At 38.0% G+C, this 19,338-nt stretch overlaps 1 protein-coding gene and 1 long non-coding RNA gene across 2 annotated transcripts; both read left to right on the top strand.

The window, feature by feature from the left end:
* The first annotated feature begins 355 nt into the window (after positions 1-355).
* Positions 356-3,156, top strand: LOC112709845 (protein TIC 20-I, chloroplastic). The gene is made up of 3 exons (XM_025761827.3): positions 356-752; positions 1,423-1,625; positions 2,372-3,156. The coding sequence occupies exons 2-3, from the start codon at positions 1,433-1,435 to the stop codon at positions 3,007-3,009; spliced, it is 831 nt and encodes a 276-aa protein (XP_025617612.1). The 5' UTR covers positions 356-752; positions 1,423-1,432; the 3' UTR covers positions 3,010-3,156.
* A 3,232-nt stretch (positions 3,157-6,388) lies between these two features.
* On the top strand, positions 6,389-8,847 carry LOC112709842 (uncharacterized). The gene is made up of 4 exons (XR_003156542.3): positions 6,389-6,582; positions 6,676-6,731; positions 6,810-6,942; positions 8,581-8,847. It is a non-coding gene; the product is annotated as an uncharacterized lncRNA (long non-coding RNA).
* Positions 8,848-19,338: the final 10,491 nt, after the last annotated feature.

Below are 19,338 nucleotides of genomic sequence, written 5' to 3'. Positions count from 1 at the left end.
AAAATCCTAATTTTTCTACGACCGAATAGTTGAACCTGTCAACCTGTAATTTTCCTTTTACGTAATGGGCACCTGAAGTAAACATTGAATGAAAAAGCTAGTTAGAATTAATACATAGTAGAGTATAATCTAGGTTTGAATTAAAAGGTGAAAACTGAAGAGTATACCACCTTTAAATCATAGTGCACAGTTAAACTTGATGTACTTTATTTTATTGATTTGGATGTGAATGTCCACCATTTCAGTTTATAACTATTATTTTTTTCATTGGTGTTATATGATCAAGTCATTTTGTAGTCAAATTTACCAAGTTGATTCAATAGAATTTAAGGATTGATAACCAGAAATTTTAGTTGAGGAAAGAGGAGAAGAAGAAGAAGCATAAGGAAAAAAAATATTATTTGAACTTAGTTACAAAAACTGCATATTTACCTAGCAATTTTTTTTAATCACTGGGACGACCGAAGGAGTATGCTTCTTCATAACCCAATAAAATCAAATCCTGAAACCAAGCCTTGAACCCGACCCGGAAGGCCCAATTCAGACATGAATTTCATCATCGTTTTATAACAATAATGCTTCTATCTCTATTCTCTCGTGTCCGTCACTGTTCTTTGTATTTTCTGTAAAATGAAGATGGAGGTTCAGATAAACCTAGACACATGAACACTCAACCCCACTAATCAGTATTACTATTGCACCCCAACTTTCAAATCTTCTCCTTTCTTTTCACTCATTTCTCAGAGACACAGGTACATATCTCTTGTTATCTCTACCCTTTCTCTTTTAATTTTTTTCCCTCAACTTATTTTGGTTTCTAGATTTCGAAGCTTCTTATTTTGTGGAAATAGTTGGTCAAAGTCTGATTTTTAGGTTTCATATTTCTTATCTATTTTGTTTAATTTGTGTTCATCACTACCAAGAACCAAGCAGTGATGTCATTATAACGATGTTGCATTCATTCCCTCTTTCTTTTTTCTTCGTTTAATCTTATCCTGTTGCATTTTTTATTTTGTCCTTAATTTTTTAATAGTTGATCTTTAATTTGAATTGATTGTTACTGTTGTAATTGTAATTCTAGTAGTGGTGTTGTTGTTGAACCAGTTTGCCAACCATGATTCAAAATGGTTGCATTTTATTAATTGAGTTCAATTAAACTTATGGTTTGATTTAGCTAAAAAATTGTGTAATTTTTTAAATAAAATTTTATTCTGTATCTATAGTTTCATATGTTTACTAAAATCTTCATCTAAGTGATAGTAGATAAGGAACCAATTGTTGTAAGCTAAGATGTACAAACAAAGCACAATACTCTAGGCTCTGGTGTTTACTAGCTTACTTTATGAATTCAGTTTGATAGTTTGATGATACTTCAATGCTAATGTTTTACATGTTCTGATGTTATTGTTGTTGTTGAGTCAGTTGGCCAACCATGATTCGAAATGGTTGTGTTGCATCTCCACAAGTGTGTGTTCCTTTGAATTCGAGGCCATGGAAAGGTGTCATGCCTTGTAGCTCTTTCTTATGCTGTACTTCTCAGTTTCCTGCCAAGATTGCTGTTTCCAACATTCAGAGCTCTTCCTCTTTTGGACATAGTTTTGAGTGTAAATCCTCGTTGCAAAGAGGTACTTTCCTTGCTTTAGTTATTCGTCGACATGTTCAATTTTTCATGAATAGAAGAAAATAATTGCGGTTTAAGTTTCCAAGATTATTACTTCTGGCACTGTAGTTTGATTTTCCCCTTCTTTGTAATAGGGAAAATGTTGCATTGTTTTTAAAAATAATCTACACATATTTTTTACTTAATGTGGTGGTAGGAGGAAAAAAAAAATAGCTTCAATGTCCTTGGTGTAATATATCATAAATTGGATAGTTTGAGTGATATCTTCTCGAGGATATGAATATGCTACATTGGATTGGAATTATGAGGATTGGGATTCAATTCACTGAATGAACATTAATGTTATATAGCTGCATGTTTTGATTGTGTATATGAGAACATTGATGAGAGATACAAGTCTAGAACTAACTAGTGTTGGTGACAGATTCAATCGATAATAGTCCTGCATATATGTTTACCAACAGTTAGTATATAACTGAAACTATCATCTGTAGGATGTATTCTCTATTCGATACAAGGGTTAAATTTGTTGTATAGATCCATTGCCATACTGTGTCTAATTGTTGCACAATAAGTATAATGATGATCTTATTTTCTAATTAGTAATGCTACTCGTCAACATGCTACATGTAGCACATTCTGAGTGGTTGAAAATTTTAAAGTATTCCAATCATAGTTTTTCAGTTAATTCTGGAATTAGTTTCTGGCTGAGAAGTATTTTCCTTTTGTAATTGTTTATTTCTCTGATAGGAATGACATTCTCGAACATGTCTGTTGCATCGAGCCTACTCTCAAGTAGGGGTCATAATCCTCTATTTCGCACAATCCCTGTGTTACCGAAACGATGCAGGTCTACTACAACCGTTCAAGCATCAAAGGACGTCCCAACTAGTTGGCGTTATCCACAAATGACCAAGAAACCAAGATGGTGGTGGAGAACATTAGCGTGCCTCCCTTACCTCATGCCTCTCCACGAGACATGGATGTACGCCGAGACAGCATACAATCTTAACCCCTTTTTGGAATACTTTGAGTTCCTGACATACCCTTTTCTGGAGGCTATTGGCATGCTGCCTAGCTGGTTTCTCATGGCATACTTCTTCGTCGCCTACCTTGGAATCGTGAGGAGAAAAGAATGGCCTCACTTCTTCAGATTCCATGTTGTGATGGGAATGCTGTTGGAGATTGCATTGCAGGTTATAGGAACTGTGAGTCGCTGGATGCCGCTATCGGTCTACTGGGGTAAACTTGGAATGCATTTCTGGACCGGCGTATCATTCGCTTATCTCTTCACCGTCTTGGAGTCCATAAGGTGTGCTCTCGCCGGTATGTATGCCGATATCCCCTTTATATGCGATGCAGCATATATCCAAATACCATATGACTAAGGAGAGGGAAATGTAGGGAAAGTTTAGCTCTACAATTCCATTGTCATTTTGTATTGTATCAGAGTTTGTTTTGTGAAGAACTGAAGAACTAGCTATCCAAATGTTACTGCTTGTTACTTGATTTAGAAAAGTATCTATTGCTTGTGATTTTCCTTTTGTGCATTATTTATTTGTTTTCTCTTGATTTTCATAAGCTATTGCAAAAGCAAACTACGTTTTCTTAAGGTTTGTTTAGTCTACATTGCTATTATATGGGTTTGTCTAATGAGTGCTCTAAAGAATACACAAGTTTCAAGTTTTTTAAGTTTATGCATTTAGAATTCTCGGAAACATAAATATCTTATGCCGTAGTTTGAGGAAGTTCAATTTTTTTTCAAGCCATCTTTTTTCAATAAAAGGAAAAATTAACCACAAAAAAAAAAAAAAAACTCTAGGGGGTATACACTTTCTATTAGAGCATCTTTGTGGAGTTCTCTTGAATTGAGGAGCTAAAATCCAGTTCTATACGCCAAACGGTGACTAAGAAATATAGAGATTTTTCAATGAAGGGTATAATAAATTTTGATTTTTTTTTTTGGTAAAATAATAAATTTTGATTTTTCATGTTTGAAAACATAATTTAAAAATGTGCTAGAGAAATCGGTCATTTTTTGGTCCATAAAAATATTATTTATATACTAAAATTAATTATTAAAATTAATTATAAATATATATATATATAAAATTATAAATATATATGTAAATTAATTTATTTTTAATGTGTATTTATATTTTAATATATATTTTATCTCAATAGCTAATTTTAGTTTTGTCAAATACTCTATTAAACATGTGTAACGTCTCTAAAATGAAAGACATTGATTCTTCGTTTCTTCTAACACCATCCAAAAATGAATGAAGAAAGCTCTAACCTTTTTTTTTTTCGGTAATTAACTCTAACCTTTATTATTTTCAAATATTGTGATTTTTTTTTGCTTAAACATATATATACTTTATACGGTCAATATATTAAAATTTAACTTTATCGGTATATTCAATAGTTGTGATTTCCAATGGGATAAACCACTCAATAAAGATTATTAAAGAAAAGATAAGTCAATAAGTCATTCAGTTTTTTTAATAAGTCACACAAAAAAAAGGAAGTCACCGCATTAATTGCAGGAAGTTTCCTCCCATTCTTTTATCTTCTTACTGATATCAGTTTGTATGGAATTTTATTTTTCTACTTTTTTAAGTACATAATTGATAATTCATGATAAAATGTCAAAATATGAATAACTAAATATCCGAATTTTTTATTTAAATAAATAAAATAAATCTAATAATTATCGAAATAAATAATTTAAAAAATATTTATCGTTTTACATTTTTAAATGAAATAGAAATTTATCTCGTTTATAGTATAAACGAGATATATGAAATATTTATCTCGTTTATACTGTAAACGAGATATATAAAAGACAATTGCAGCAGCTATAAAGGGATGTGTAACATTTGATATTCCTCACAAATTTTTTCTATCTTTTTTGTGTCTCATATTTTTCACAAATACAAGGCATTAAGGTAGCATTTGTTTTGAGATACTGAAACTGAGACTGAGAGACTGAGACTCAGTATCATGTTTGTTGGTTCAGAGACTGGTACTAAAATTTCTGTATCTTTTCCTAAAATTTTTAGTATTTCAGTACCTCCAAAAAGTAGGGACACAGGAGACTAAAATTTTTAGAGATGAAGACTGAAACTTTAATAATATTTTATACTTAAAATATCCTCATTTCAATTAATTAATTCCAAATTTACCCTTTGTACAAATTAAATTAGAGTTTCATTCTTGTTTCAATTTCTGTCTCCACTTTGCATAAAACAGAATACTGAGATTTATTTCAATCTCTGTCTCTTAGTCTCTGTCTCTCAGTCTCAGTCTTTCCGTCTCTGTCTCTCCACCAAACGCTACCTAATGGCCAGTAATAGTCCATACATAGTTTTGTGCTTGTTTATCCCAATTGTCGTATGAGAAATGGCGACAACGGGGTGACATTTGAGTGTGAGGATCCGATATTGTTTCGCACTCAGCGTGTAGAAATGTTGTCGGATTTGAAGATTTTGATATTGAGCAAGATCGGTGGAACACAAGCGAGAAAAATCGGAAGGGTGGCGTATAGGTTGCTGGCACCCATGGATAACGGAGTCTTCCGATTTCGACTATTCCGACTTCAAGGGGACGAGCATGTGCAACTGATGTTTGACATCCATGGGAGGATCATGGTGGAGCAGGTAATGGAGCTTTTCGCAGAGGTGGGACACAGTGGTGGTGGGAGTTTCGTACACTCAACCTATGAACAGGACGACTGACCTCTCGCACCACCGCCCATTCATGTCGCCATTCCAGTGGATGAGGTAGAGGAGGGCGAGGAGGAGTCAGACGAGGATTACGTGGCGGACAGTGTGGACAGCGACTCGTTCAATGGTGGGAATGAGGATGAGTGTGTTCCGGAGACACCTGTCCAGACTATGGTGCGCCATGTGTTGCCTCCACCTCCCCCAATTCCGCCACTATCGGCAGTGCCAACTCACTATCACAGTTTGGATCTGGACGCCATGCATGAGAGGATTTCGTTTTCTGACACGGGTGAAGGGGATTACAACCTAGACGGCGGTGTAGAGTTTCGGGTCGACTGACAAACCCCATTTTAAGGGTTTATCTTGTGCTGATTTCAGGGGTTTTATCAATGATTCCACACACTTTCTGTATGAAAATACAAGAATTTGCATTCCTTTCCTAGTTTTGCCCCATGGATGAAAACATACTTATTTTGCACTAAAATAGATACATTTCTAATCTTCTCTTGATGCCATTCGATGTCGTGACCCGTGTGTTAAGTGGTTCCAGAATATAGGGCAGGGATGGACTGGAAGAGAGAAGGAGGATGGGGCAAAGGAAGGGAGCAAGAGAATTAAGCCTTGGAAATCTCAGCATGGGCGCGTGTAAGAACCGCAACGAATCAACCGGTTAATTAAGTGAATTAATTGCCCAAATTAGATTCCGAAAGGTTAGAGAGAGAATTTGAGGATTTAAAGGTGATTTTTGGACTCAGTGGGTCTTTCTGAGTCAGAAAATGTGCTTTCTACGAAAAACCGTGAAAAATTGCGAACCGACAATTGAACCGGTTGAACCGGTTCAAGTCTGCCTGGTACCGCACGAGAAAAGTGAAAACCATCAAAAACCTTAGAAAAACATTAGAAATGGAAAACCGGGCTTTAATTTTAAAGATTTGGCCCGAAGTTAGGCCAAACGGGCTAAAAACGCTAACGGGTTGGACCGGGCCCAAGTTGGGCCCAAGCCCAACATATAAATACACTTAAATGAACCCATTTCAGCCACTTTCACCCTCATAACCTAAACACAACAGCAGCTGAAGTGAAGAGAGAGGTGAGAGCTTTCCACCATTGTTACTATTCACTTCAAACTTCCCAAGCTCATATCTTGAGCTACGGAGCTCCGATCGCCGCACCGTTTGCGGCTACGCGTTCCTTGTGAAGAGCTCTACAAAACCCACCCAAGAAACCCTCAAGGTAATCACGAAATCCTTCCAGTTCTGCTCTTCAAAATTTCGGATTTTATTAGAGTTTTGGGTTAAATGGGTTTTTGTGATTTTGGATGTTTAGGTTTGCTCTAATCCTTGCTTAGCTTTGGATTTGCGTTGTCAAATCTGTTGGGAAAGGTAAAAGCTCTTAAACTCTTGTGAGATTATGCTTATGTTGAACCCTAGGTTGATTTGTGGTGATTTATATGTATATAGTTTGATTATTGTGGCTTTGGGAGCTTTTGGAACTTATTTGTGCTTGTTGGAGTGGATTTGAAAGCTTGGATTGTGGTTGGAAGCTTGTTGGTGCTCATTTTGAGTTTTGGGTGCATAAAGAGAATCGGCCAAGGTATGGTTTCGGTTTCCTCTATGTAGTATATAATATTCATGGACACATAGGCTAGTGACCAATAGGATAGGTTGAATTAAAATGATGGTTGGTATACTAAATATTGATGAATTGATGAATGTTGAGTTGATTGTGATGAATTATAATGATATGATGATGTTGAATGATTGTATGGATTGGGAGTTGGTTCTTATAATGATTGTAGTGTTATGATTTATGAAATGGTGGGTTTGATGGTGATTTTGATCATAAGTGTTATATATTTGATGTTGGAATTGAGAATAATGAAATGAGAAGAAAAATGTGGTGAGGTTGATGTATTATGCTATAACAGGTACATTTTGATGAAAAATGGAGCTTTGGATGGTTTGGTATGATTTGGTATGGGTATGGTGAGATAGTGTGGTAATTGTGAAGTTTGGAAAAATTGAGTTTTTGGTAAACTTTGTTTGATCATAACTTTTGCCTCGGTTTTCAAAATTGATTGAAAATTGTTTAGAATTAAAGATCTTTGAAAATTCTTCGAATCAGTATAAGGTTTGTGAAAATTAGAATTTTGTAGAGAAAGTTACGATCATTCAAAGTTGATGTTAAAAACCTAGTTTTGAGTATTAGAACGTGGGATATAAATTAAGGGCTCTAGTACATGATCTTAAGGTAAATTAGAAAACGGAGGTCTAAGTTTCTGGCGTGCTGAGAATGGTTTGATGTTAGGTGAAGGATGATTGGTATGTGAGATGAGAAATGATGGACTTTTGGTATTTGGAAACTGAGTTATAAAAGGGACAATGGTTGAGATGAGTCGGGGACTCGGATTGATGTGATGGATTTATGTATGCTGAAAATACTTTTGAAAACCACTGAAATAATATTTTTACATGATATTTTGACACGCTATGCGCCTGGCAGGGACGGTGGTTAATCCCGCCTGTCGAGGTAGCGGCGGCGGCGTAAGGACGGTGGTTAATCCCGCTTACGTTGAGATGTGAGGTCTGAGGCAAGAATATCCCGCTCGCATCCCTTCGGATCTATAGGGCGAGCAGGCGCCGGTACCTGGACAGTGATCCGGGCACTATATCTCGGGGGTTCCCATATGAGAAATCCGAAGGGCGACGTCTCCATGGAGATGTGTCGGGTTGGCAGTTGAACCGACAATGTGATATCACAGCCAGTAGGGCAGGCATTCATCATATGCATTTCCTATCTGCTTGTATGCTTTGTCTACTTGTAATGGTTTGCCTAATTGAATAACATGCTTACTTGCTATCTGAATTATTTGCCATATATGTTACTACTTGTGCTTTACTTGCTTTGAACATTATCTGTGTTTTCTGCTGGGATTGAGGAGGTTCGGAAGGCGATGGCGATGGGATCGCATGGAGGATCGGTTGGTGAAGGCTGTGGGACAGCGGTGTTTGGTTAGAATAGAAATCCCTTAAGATAGATAACCTGGTTTATTTAAGTCAAGTTGGTATGTTATACTTAAATATTTTATAATGCTTTAAGTTGAATCTTGTGATGGATATGAAGCTTAGGATTGCCTTTGGCGTCCCGGGGTCTTATATCCTATATCACTGAGAACTGTTACCATACTGAGAACCTCCGGTTCTCATACCATATTGTTGTTGTGTTTTTCAGATGCAGGTCGCAACCCACCTCGGTGAGTTGCTTTGGTTGGTGACAGGAGCGGAGAATCTTGGATCATTTTGGAGTTCTTTTTGGTTTATTTTGTTTATACATCTCTCCTTTTGTATTTTGTTTTGCCTAGAGGCATGTATTTGAGAGAACAAAACTTGTATAAGCTATTTTCACTGTATGGTTGTGTATATCAGTATATGGCTAGCCGGCTTAAACTCCGCGAGTCATGACTAGTTCCCTATGATATTATATACTTATCTTTTGTTATATCTTCTCTGTTTCTTATGCCTTAAGCTAGTAGCTCCGTTAGTACGTTTGTGCTTCAAAATTCTGTTTTTGAGCTATATCCTTCATCGGGCTTCTAGATTATGCTATTCTTTCCATATATATATTATGTATGAGTTTAGAATTATCGTAATCTCTGATTAACCTTGGCTTTACGACGCGAGGTAAGGCTTAGGCTAATTAGGGTGTTACAGATAGAATTCTTGAATTGGAAACCATCCCATTGGGGAGTTCTATTTCCGCTTTAATGGGAGCATTGCCCGAGAAGTGTGATGATCCGGGCCCTTGTATGGTCACTTGCACCGTTAACGGAGTTCAATTTATAGATTGCATGTGTGACCTCGGAGCATGTGTTAACATCATGCAGCTCTCCGTCTACCGGGTATTGAAGTTGCCACCACTAAAAAGGTCGATGGCAAGATTTGTCCTAGCGGATAAAAGCATAATAACCGTAACGGGTGTTGCGGAAGCGTATTGGTGAATAAGGGTTGGTGTTTTCAATTGACTTCTATGTCCTTGAAATGCCATCAAGCGAAACCGAGAGAGCATCGTCTATCCTACTTGGAAGACCATTCTTGAGAACTTCTAGATTTAAGCTAGATGCCTACTCGGGAAGCTATTCATTTGAAATAGACGGGAGAGTCGTAAGTTTCAGTCTAGAGGAAGCAATGAAACATCCGCCGGAGAATCACTCTCTATTCCAGTGTGACCCAATTGATAACATGGTTGCCGAAGTGCACCTTGCAAAGTTAGATGAGAAGTACATGATTGAAGAAGCAAATGAAGATCCAAGCAAATTGAACACCACACACCATACAAACCATCCGAAAACTCAAACTTCAAAGAATGAAAAGAAGATAGAATTGAAGCCACTACCACCCCATTTAAGATACTCATATCTTGATGAAGCCCAAGAACTCCCTGTGATAATTGCAAAAGAGTTAACCCCTCAACAAGAAGACAAATTGCTAAATGTATTAAGGAAAAACAGAAGGGCAATCGGGTGGACTTTGGCGGATCTAGTGGGAATAAGCCCCCAAGTATGTGAGCATCGCATATTTCTTGAAGAAGGAGCAAAACCGGTCCGACAACCTCAAAGGAGACTTAATCCAACTATTCTTGAGGTTGTGAAGAAAGAGGTCACTAAGCCCCCAATCTCTGTCTCTCAGTCTCAGTCTTTCCATCTCTGTCTCTCCACCAAACGCTACCTAATGGCCAGTAATAGTCCATACATAGTTTTGTGCTTGTTTATCCCAATTGTCGTATGAGAAATGGCGACAACGGGGTGACATTTGGGTGTGAGGATCCGATATTGTTTCGCACTCAGCGTGTAGAAATGTTGTCGGATTTGAAGATTTTGATATTGAGCAAGATCGGTGGAACACAAGCGAGGAAAATCGGAAGGGTGGCGTATAGGTTGCTGGCACCCATGGGTAACGGAGTCTTCCGATTTCGACTATTCCGACTTCAAGGGGACGAGCATGTGCGACTGATGTTCGACATCCATGGGAGGATCATGGTGGAGCAGGTAATGGAGCTTTTCGCAGAGGTGAGACACAGTGGTGGTGGGAGTTTCGTACACTCGACCTATGAACAGGACGACCGACCTCTCGCACCACCGCCCATTCATGTCGCCATTCCAGTGGATGAGGTAGAGGAGGGCGAGGAGGAGTCAGACGAGGATTACGTGGCGGACAGTGTGGACAGCGACTCGTTCGATGGTGGGGATGAGGATGAGTGTGTTCCGGAGACACCTGTCCAGACTATGGTGCGCCATGTGTTGCCTCCACCTCACCCAATTCCGCCGCTATCGGCAGTGCCAACTCACTATCACAGTTTGGATCTGGACGCCATGCATGAGAGGATTTCGTTTTCTGACACGGGTGAAGAGGATTACAACCTAGACGGCGGTGTAGAGTTTCGGGTCGACCACAAGTTTAGAAGTCGAGAGGCAGTGCTTCAGGGTGTGAAGAACTACAGTATTCGACTGTGCCGCCAAACAGAGTGACTGGTACATCCAGGCCAGCACAATCGAGCCCCAAGATAACGCCCTACACTCCGCGAAGTCCCGAAGAAGCGGTAGCCAACGTATGTGCACCAGATTGTTGGACTTGTCTGTCAACATATACCCTCCGATCAGTAACATAATATAGCACCTGACGTACTGTCAGAGGGTCTCCAGGTTGTCGGTCGGGGGCATCTGGCAGACACGATCACACAACCACACCAACTTCAGCGTGAAGGACTCCTTCCTCTGCGCAGCTTGCTGTGCTGCCACCGGAGGCCTGGCACCAAGCAGCTGCTCCACCATGGCCCACGTCTCCGTATGGTACTACCGAAGTCACGAAGGCACCCCCAATGGGGTTCCTGTGTACGCATAGGCCTAGGTGGTACGCCACGTCCTGCAGGGTGATAGTGACCTCACCCTACGGGAGATGAAACGTGTGCGTCTCCGGAAACCATCGCTCCACGAGTGCCGAAATTAGGGAATTGTTAAAAGTAAAGTCCCTGAGGGGCACCGTGTCGCCGAATTCGGCCTCAGCCAGATACGGGACAATGGCATCCGATGGAGAAAAGGTATGGCTGACTCGCCGGGGCAGTAGAAGGCGAGGCCTCTGCGAAATAAAAAATAACTTATAAAAAGATAATCATAAATTTTTGTAGTCTACTTAAGAACATAGAGCTACTTCTACTAAAGAACATACTTCCATGTTTCTAGTCTACACATGTCTCTAAATTACATATGCCAGTAAGTAAATTCTAATTAAGTTATAACAATCTTACACAAGCAAATACAGTTCTAAATTCATCCTACAGACCGATTTCTAAAGCATTTTACTCAGTGCTTGTCACTACGGGACTACCCTAACAATGTCCACATACTTAGATTAACCAAACAGAACACAACTAACCTTGAAGTCGGCCGCCTAGGCGTAATGCGACGTCTCGTTCAGTCTGTTGATGTCTCTGTCGTTCTCTGCCTAGCGTGCCATCACCATATCAGTCTCAAATATGGTAGGAAAGGGTTAAAAGAGGGGAGAAAGAGGTTGACAAAGTCAAAATGGGGCCCAGACACACGTTGTAAATGACTTATACTTATAGGTGCGATCAGACCTTATCTCGTTTACAGTGTAAACGAGATAGCCACGGTGCAGTTGACGTGCCTTATCTCGTTTACATTGTAAACGAGATACATGCAATATCATCTCGTTTACAATATAAATGAGATAAGACTAAGATATTTAAATCAGTAAATATTTTTTAAATTATTTATTTTGGTAATTATTAGATTTATTTTATTTATTTAAATAAGAAATTCCTAAATATTCAAGGTTGAAAAAGGACATTGATGTTTATTTATGTTATGTTTACATGAAAAATTAATAATTAAATTAAAATATATATTCAAAAATAATATATATTAAATACATATATTTATATATAAATATATAATAATTTTTTTATTTGATAGTTAATTTTTATACATATATAATATTCCAAAATAAAAAATTGTGTTGTATCATGTATGTGTGTGCGTTTTGTTTAATTTTAATAATTTGCTTGGTTGATTTGGATTATATTATTTAAAAATAAAAGGCAATTGAATTATATTGGTTTTACAAAGATAAGAAATGTAAAAAAGGCAGTCATCGAAAAACAAATTAAAAAGAGGAAATTTATTAATTCAGTCAAATTCAAATATTTGCTCATTTAATTATATACTTTTTTTTGCTAATAGTAATACTAATAATAAATTTTTAATCTAACAATAAATAAAAATATTATATATATAAAAAAAATCAGTTATTATATTTTTATATATAAATATATGTATTCAATTTATTTTTAATATATATATATATATATATTAATATTTAAGTGATTGATTTAATAATTAATTTTTATATATATGTAATATAATTATAAATTTTAGAATAAAGGATTAATAAATTTTTAATTTTTTTTCGTAGATATTTTTATTTCTCAAAATTTAAAAATGCTTTTAAATTTTTAAATTCTTTAAAAATTAGACAAAAGAGTTCTTCTGTTCACATGGAACTTTTTTAAAACAGGACAATTAAGTCCTCCGCTGCAAAACAACGTCATTTCAAAGATAACTCTAATCACGTTAGAGTTCCTTCTTGCTTTTCGCCACAAGCAGCTTCATCCTCCCTTCACCATCACCATCTCTATTTTCATCAACCTCCAGCCACGACCGCCGACGAGCTCCCCCGCATTTAAAAAAACCCCAAAACTGTAAACCCTCAAACTGTAAACTCATTTTCAAACTCTCTTCTTCCCTTCTCCTTCCTTCTGATTTGCACGTCGTCCTCCTCTTACCACCATCATCTCCGAATCACCATCACCACCACTTTATAGTTGCCGTTCAGACCCCAACAACCACCATCTTCCTTTTCCATCACCGAAATCACCACCCTCGTCGTCCCAAAATCACTGTAGCCTCCACCATTTGTGATGAAACTGTCACATTGGACCGTCGCGGTCCTTTCTCTTCCCCTCCTCTTTGTCGTCCCACAGCATTGTCGCCTCTTGCTGTTTCATCACCAACAGTCCACGCCACCATCGCAGCCCCCTCCACTTCTTTCTCCCCTCTCTCAATTCTAGCTCACATTCTCACTCTCTCTCTTTTCTTTCACGAAAATGGAAAAAAAAGAACAACTCTTCTCACTCTCCAACCACCATCTTCATCAACATCATCGCTAGTCATTTGTCTTGTCTCTGGTGATTATATGTCTAGCCATCACAGAACCACCACTTGTTGCCTTCTTCTCCTTCCCCTCCCTTTGGCCCTCATCAGCGACGGATCTCAAAATTTTAATCAACGGAGACAAAAATTTTACACATAAATACATAAATGCATGGCACAAATATAATATAACATAATTATATATATTAATCTAAGATTTGTCATTTAATATATAAAAATATAATAATTAATTTAATTTGATTAAAAAATAAATTTATAATTATTTTTCACTATTTACATTATAAAATTATTAAATAATAATTTTAATAATATTTATACCATACCAATAATAATATATTGAATTTACTTTCTTTAGTATAATATTTAAAATATTTACTTTCTTTATTATAATAATGGTAATTTTTCGCACAATTAAATCTTTTGTATCTTATTTGATTTAAACATAATATATTCAACTCCCATCTTTTTTTTTATTATTATTATCATTAATTCAAAGATGCAATTTTTTCTTAAAAAAACACGTAAATAGAATAAAATTATTGTATTTTTTTAAGACACCAAAAAATATTAATCATTGTATTTTTTTGTTAAACTAACTAATTAAAAAACAAATAAATCACTCAATTTTATCTATAGAAATTATATTTTAAAATTTAAAATAAAAATAATTTTAATAATGGGGACAATTAATAAAATTAATGGAAACATCTATTATATATACTCATATATTAAGTAAAGGAATTACAAACTCTTGTGGGCAATTTGCCGCAGCCTCTTGAACATGGATCCATCTCTGCCACTCACCGAATCTCTCTCTAGCTCACTCTCTTTCAGACTATAAAATCGTAAAATCACAAAATGCTATTGTTTTTGTAGTTCAAGAATTTATTTGTCTTTTGTTTTTTTGGAGGATTTGCTACAACAGCACTGTATAGACACATAGCTCAGTAACGAATATGTGGGCATCACTTCACCCATGTCCGTTTGTTCTTCGAGAGAAGCAAATAGATAGAAGGACTTATCTATCCGTTGTTGATGAAAAAATTTAAGGACTTAAAAGTACTTTTAAATTCTGAAAAACAAAAATATTTGCGAGACAAAAGATTAATGGCCTATTTATCTTTTACTTTAAATTTTATATAAAAAATTATTACAATTAAAAATTATTTAACAGTGTACCAATAAGTTAAAAAAAATCAACATCATCATAAAAGGAATAAAAATATAAAATTAAATAATAAAATGAAAACAGTAATATAAAATGATTAAAAAAATGATTTTTTCGTAAATAAAATAAAATAATTAATTATTTTTTTAGAAAAGATTTTTCAGCTTTATTTTTAAGGATACGATTTTTTTTTAGGAATAACAGCAAGTTCACCGCACCTCCGACGAACTCAATAATTTATATAGAGTTCGTCTTACCCCTCGACGAACTCTATGATGAGTTCAGAAATAAAAGCATGCCTATTGGAGAGAAGATCAAGGAGCCACAATATCTCTGTTTACTTTCTTTCTCACTATTAACATTGTCGCTACGATGTCAGAAAATCTACTGTTATCCATTCATTACGATGGTAAAATAGTGTATGATGAAGAAGGTTCAATTATTTTTAGATCGGGACAACCGATAATTACCTATATGACACCGGAAGTTAAAAGTTTAATAGCTTTGAAGAATGTGATATTGCATTTCGTCGGACAGCAAGAATATAAAAGGGTGAAAAAATTTACTACAGATATCGGATCGAAATAGATGGCAATTTATTTTATAAAAGATATATTACAGTTGTATTGTCTTTGTCTCTGTTACTAGTATATTTATCAGACCATGGTTGTGAGCGATATTTCTATTGTTTTGAATTAGGTACCGATTGCGCAACGACGAGGACGTACAACTTATAAGGTCATGGCACAACCGATGGACCAATATTCATCTATTGAAATTATACGTGTTTTTTGTTGACTTTGGTGGTCGATGATCATCTACAGATATTGTTGATAATAGTCTGACGAGTGGAGTTGTTAGACGAACTATTCAAACGTTGGAATACTCTGAATTGGCTGGATTCTATTCTCTAATAGAATATAGAATTTGTATATAATATTAAGTAAAATAGTTTTAAATAGTTATATTTTTAATAAAATCAAAGAAACAGAATTTTAGGAAGATGGTGGATCTAAATATGCTATCTGAGGGTTGTCAGGAGGGGTCTAATGTTGAAGTTCGTAACGTTGACTTAATGGATGATGGTCTTGAAGTCATGATGGTTCTGCTATCAGAGATCCGATGATGGAGCAGTATGAAATCAACCCCGATGATGGAGGCAATATTGACGAAGAACCACCCGAAATCCCTAATGATGGTGACAAGGAAGAGGAGATGAATTACTACGGTGACACACAGATTGCTCTGACACAGCCTGCCATTTCTCGACCATATGACCGGCTAAATCATTTCACAAGATTGAATCTCGGTGCAATGACTTCGGATTGGTCGTTTACCCAGGGAGGTCCTGAGGAAGACCCAAGCAACGAGTTTGAGGTTGGACAACAATTTGGAAACAAGGAAGAAGTCATGTTAGCAGTTAAGCAGTACAGCATCAGAAGGGCTGCGGAGTAAAAAATAGTAGAGAGTGACTATTTGAGGTACAATGCACGATGTATCAAGTTCGGACCCGGTTGTAATTGGAGCATATACTCATATCATATCATCGAAAGCAAGAAAGGTGGGAGGTTAGGAGATACACTGGTCCTCATACTTGCATGCAAACTTCGATGGGACAAGATCATCGTAGGTTGGATTCGAAGGTGATTGTGCAACACATTTTTATGATGGTCAATGCCGATCCAATAATCAACATTAGGGTTTTACAAGGAGGTGTGGAGAATCACTTTGGTTACAAGGCGTCCTACAGAAAGGTTTAGCTTGCAAAACAGAGAGTCATCGCTAGAATATATGGCGATTGGGAGGAGTCATACAACGAGCTTCCTCGTTTGTTATTCGCTATGCAGATGTACTTGCCAGGTAAGATTTATTTCAGGTTTAATTATTCGCTATTAAATAATTCAGTCGTGTACAAGAAGCCCACTGTCTATTTAGGTACCTGGGTGCAATTAGTGACACATCCCTGACCTACCTCCACCGACACTGTGATGTTTCATCAGGTCTTTTGGACGTTTCCACCGTGTGTTGAAGCCTTCAAACATTGCAAGCCACTTATCTCCATTGATGGCACCCACTTATATGGTAAATACGGTGAACTTTGTTGATGGCCATAGCGCAAGACGGCAATGTAAACATTCTGCCCATTGCATTTGCAGTTGTTGAGGGTGAGACAAAGGAGGCATGGTCGTTCTTTCTTTCGTACCTACGGGAGCATGTAACACCACAACCAGGGGTGTTAGTGATTTCAGACAGACACAAGTCCATTGATGGAGCACTGAATGCCGAAGGGAGTTTATGGAAACCACCTCATGCCTTCCAAGCGTTTTGTACAAGACACATTGCAGCCAACTTCATGACCCCCTTTAAGAACAAAGACTTATAGAAGGTTCTTATTAATGCAGCGTACTCAAAGTCGCATCGTGAGTTCACTCATTATTATGGCCGTCTGAGGGGTGAAAACGTAGCTATTACAAACTGGCTTGAAGAAATGCCACGGTCACAGTGGGCACAGTATGCTAATGAGGGTTGTCGATTTGATCACATGACAACCAATCTTTCCGAGTGCATTAATGCTGTTATGAAAGGTTCCCGCAATTTGCCAATCACGGCTCTTGTTAAGTCAAGTTATTTTCGTTTGGGTAAACTTTTTGAAAGGAAGGGTTCCGAGGCACTGACCCAACTTCAAATCGGTGCTGAATTCTCACAGACATTGATGAAGGCCATAGAATTCAACTCAAAGTATGTGAACACTATGAATGTTTACCAGTTTGATCGATCGAGGACAAACATCACGATTGAAGAGTTAGCGGTAGTTCCTGGATCCAGGCAACAGAATTATTAGGTGCTGCTTGATGAGTGCAAGTGTGATTGTGAGTATTTTCAGGCTCTTCATATTCCTTGTTGTCACGTGCTTGTAGCTTGCTCTCATGCAAGACTTGATTGGAAGCGGTTTGTTCACCTTGTGTATCGCATGGAGTCGGTCTTCAATATTTACAGATCAGAGTTTCGACCGATAGGGCACGAGGATGATTAGCCATCGTATGACAGTCCCCGAATCCGGCCCAATCCTAGGATGATGAGAGTGAAGAGAGGTTGCCCCATGAGCTCCAGGATTCATAACAACATAGATGACGTTGAGCATAACGGGGAGAAGCGGTGCAGAACGTGTCGCCAAAGCAGGCCCATGCTGAGTACTTGCACTGCTCTTGGTGATGGAGGGGCATTTTCTAGTCGACGATAGTTGTAGTTGTTTTAAATAAATTATTGTATGCATGAACTACAATGTTATATGTCATTAAATAAATTATTTTTGTGCATGAACTACAATGTTATATGTCGTTAAAAAAGTTATGTACCGCCGTGATATATAACGCAGTGATATATAATATTATAAATAATTACTGTTTTCATCATAAATAATCTATATATAAAAGGTTTATAACAAAGTGACCTTTTGTACATTAATTCCATACAATAATCATAAAGAACTAGAAGCTACTAACCCCGCCCTCGCCTCCCACATTGTGGCTAGCATGTCGTCCGTGGGGCCTAGGATTGAGACACCCACCTGTACCACACGCAGGTGGTTTGACATCTCGCTGACCACGACCAAGTGGAGGGACCGGGCCAGGCGCTGGAGTACTCATCTGATCCCTCATCGTCGCATAATCCACAGTGGAGGACGACCCACTAGAATGATCAGTATCGAAGTGGCCTGGCAAGTATGTAGACTGAGGTGGTGTAGTGTGCATCTGTAAGAATGGCTGAATTTGCTGTGGCATCGTCAACATATCTCCAAATTCGTCCTCACCTCCCTGCAGGGTACCCGTCATCCAGTTCGGCACCATCAACGTGACATCAATCATGTCCTGCATATCCAATATGGGCTGGTAGTCGGGCTAGGGTCTGAGATCTGATGGGCTAAAATGTATCTGAAACTGGGTGCCGATGTCAAAATGAACACTTGTCTCTGGCCTTGATCCCTGATGACTGGTCCCAGCATCCGAATGATGTGACCCAGGGGGCCTCAGAGGCAATTAGTCACTAGGAACGGGTCCTGACACAGACCCCACCGTCTGGCCTGCATCCTCGGGACCGTGAGCGGGCGGGCTGACAGGGTCTCTGTTGCGAGAAACCTCGTTGAGACCCTGCCTCCCACGCCCGCTGCCACATTTACCTCTCCCCCTAGCTCTCCCTCGCCCCTACCTCTCCTTCCTCCAGCAATTGGCCTGAGCTCCGGCAGGTGACCATCGTCTGGATGATGCAGGTTTGGAGCAAGTGGATGATGTATGGGCAGGTCCTCTGGCACCACCCCAGCAGCGACTAAGTGCTGGTCACCCAGACCGGATAACTCTGTGTGCGCCCATTGTAGGTACCATGTCATATACGGGAGGGACAGACGCAGGTCTATATGATGATATATCGGCAGACGATGCATCTGGGAAGAGGATACCCCTATCAATTGCATGATGTATCCTCTCGTGTACCTCATCAGGCGCTCTTCTGTGACGTCCTGCTCTAGCTCTCCACAAACCGTGTTCTGGAACCAAGTGAGCTTCACAGTCCACTTCGTCTG

The sequence above is a fragment of the Arachis hypogaea genome, chromosome 9 (assembly GCF_003086295.3).
Source record: "Arachis hypogaea cultivar Tifrunner chromosome 9, arahy.Tifrunner.gnm2.J5K5, whole genome shotgun sequence".
Classification (NCBI taxonomy): domain Eukaryota; kingdom Viridiplantae; phylum Streptophyta; class Magnoliopsida; order Fabales; family Fabaceae; genus Arachis; species Arachis hypogaea.
Note: the sequence above shows the minus strand (reverse complement) of the source record. Positions and strands in the feature narration are given on the sequence as shown.

Excerpts from the sequence above, each read along its gene's own strand:
- LOC112709845 (XM_025761827.3), top strand. The coding sequence starts at position 1,433 with ATGATTCGAAATGGTTGTGTTGCATCTCCACAAGTGTGTGTTCCTTTG. Across the intron at positions 1,626-2,371 it reads TAAATCCTCGTTGCAAAGAG|GAATGACATTCTCGAACATG; the intron begins GTACTTTCCTTG and ends TTTCTCTGATAG.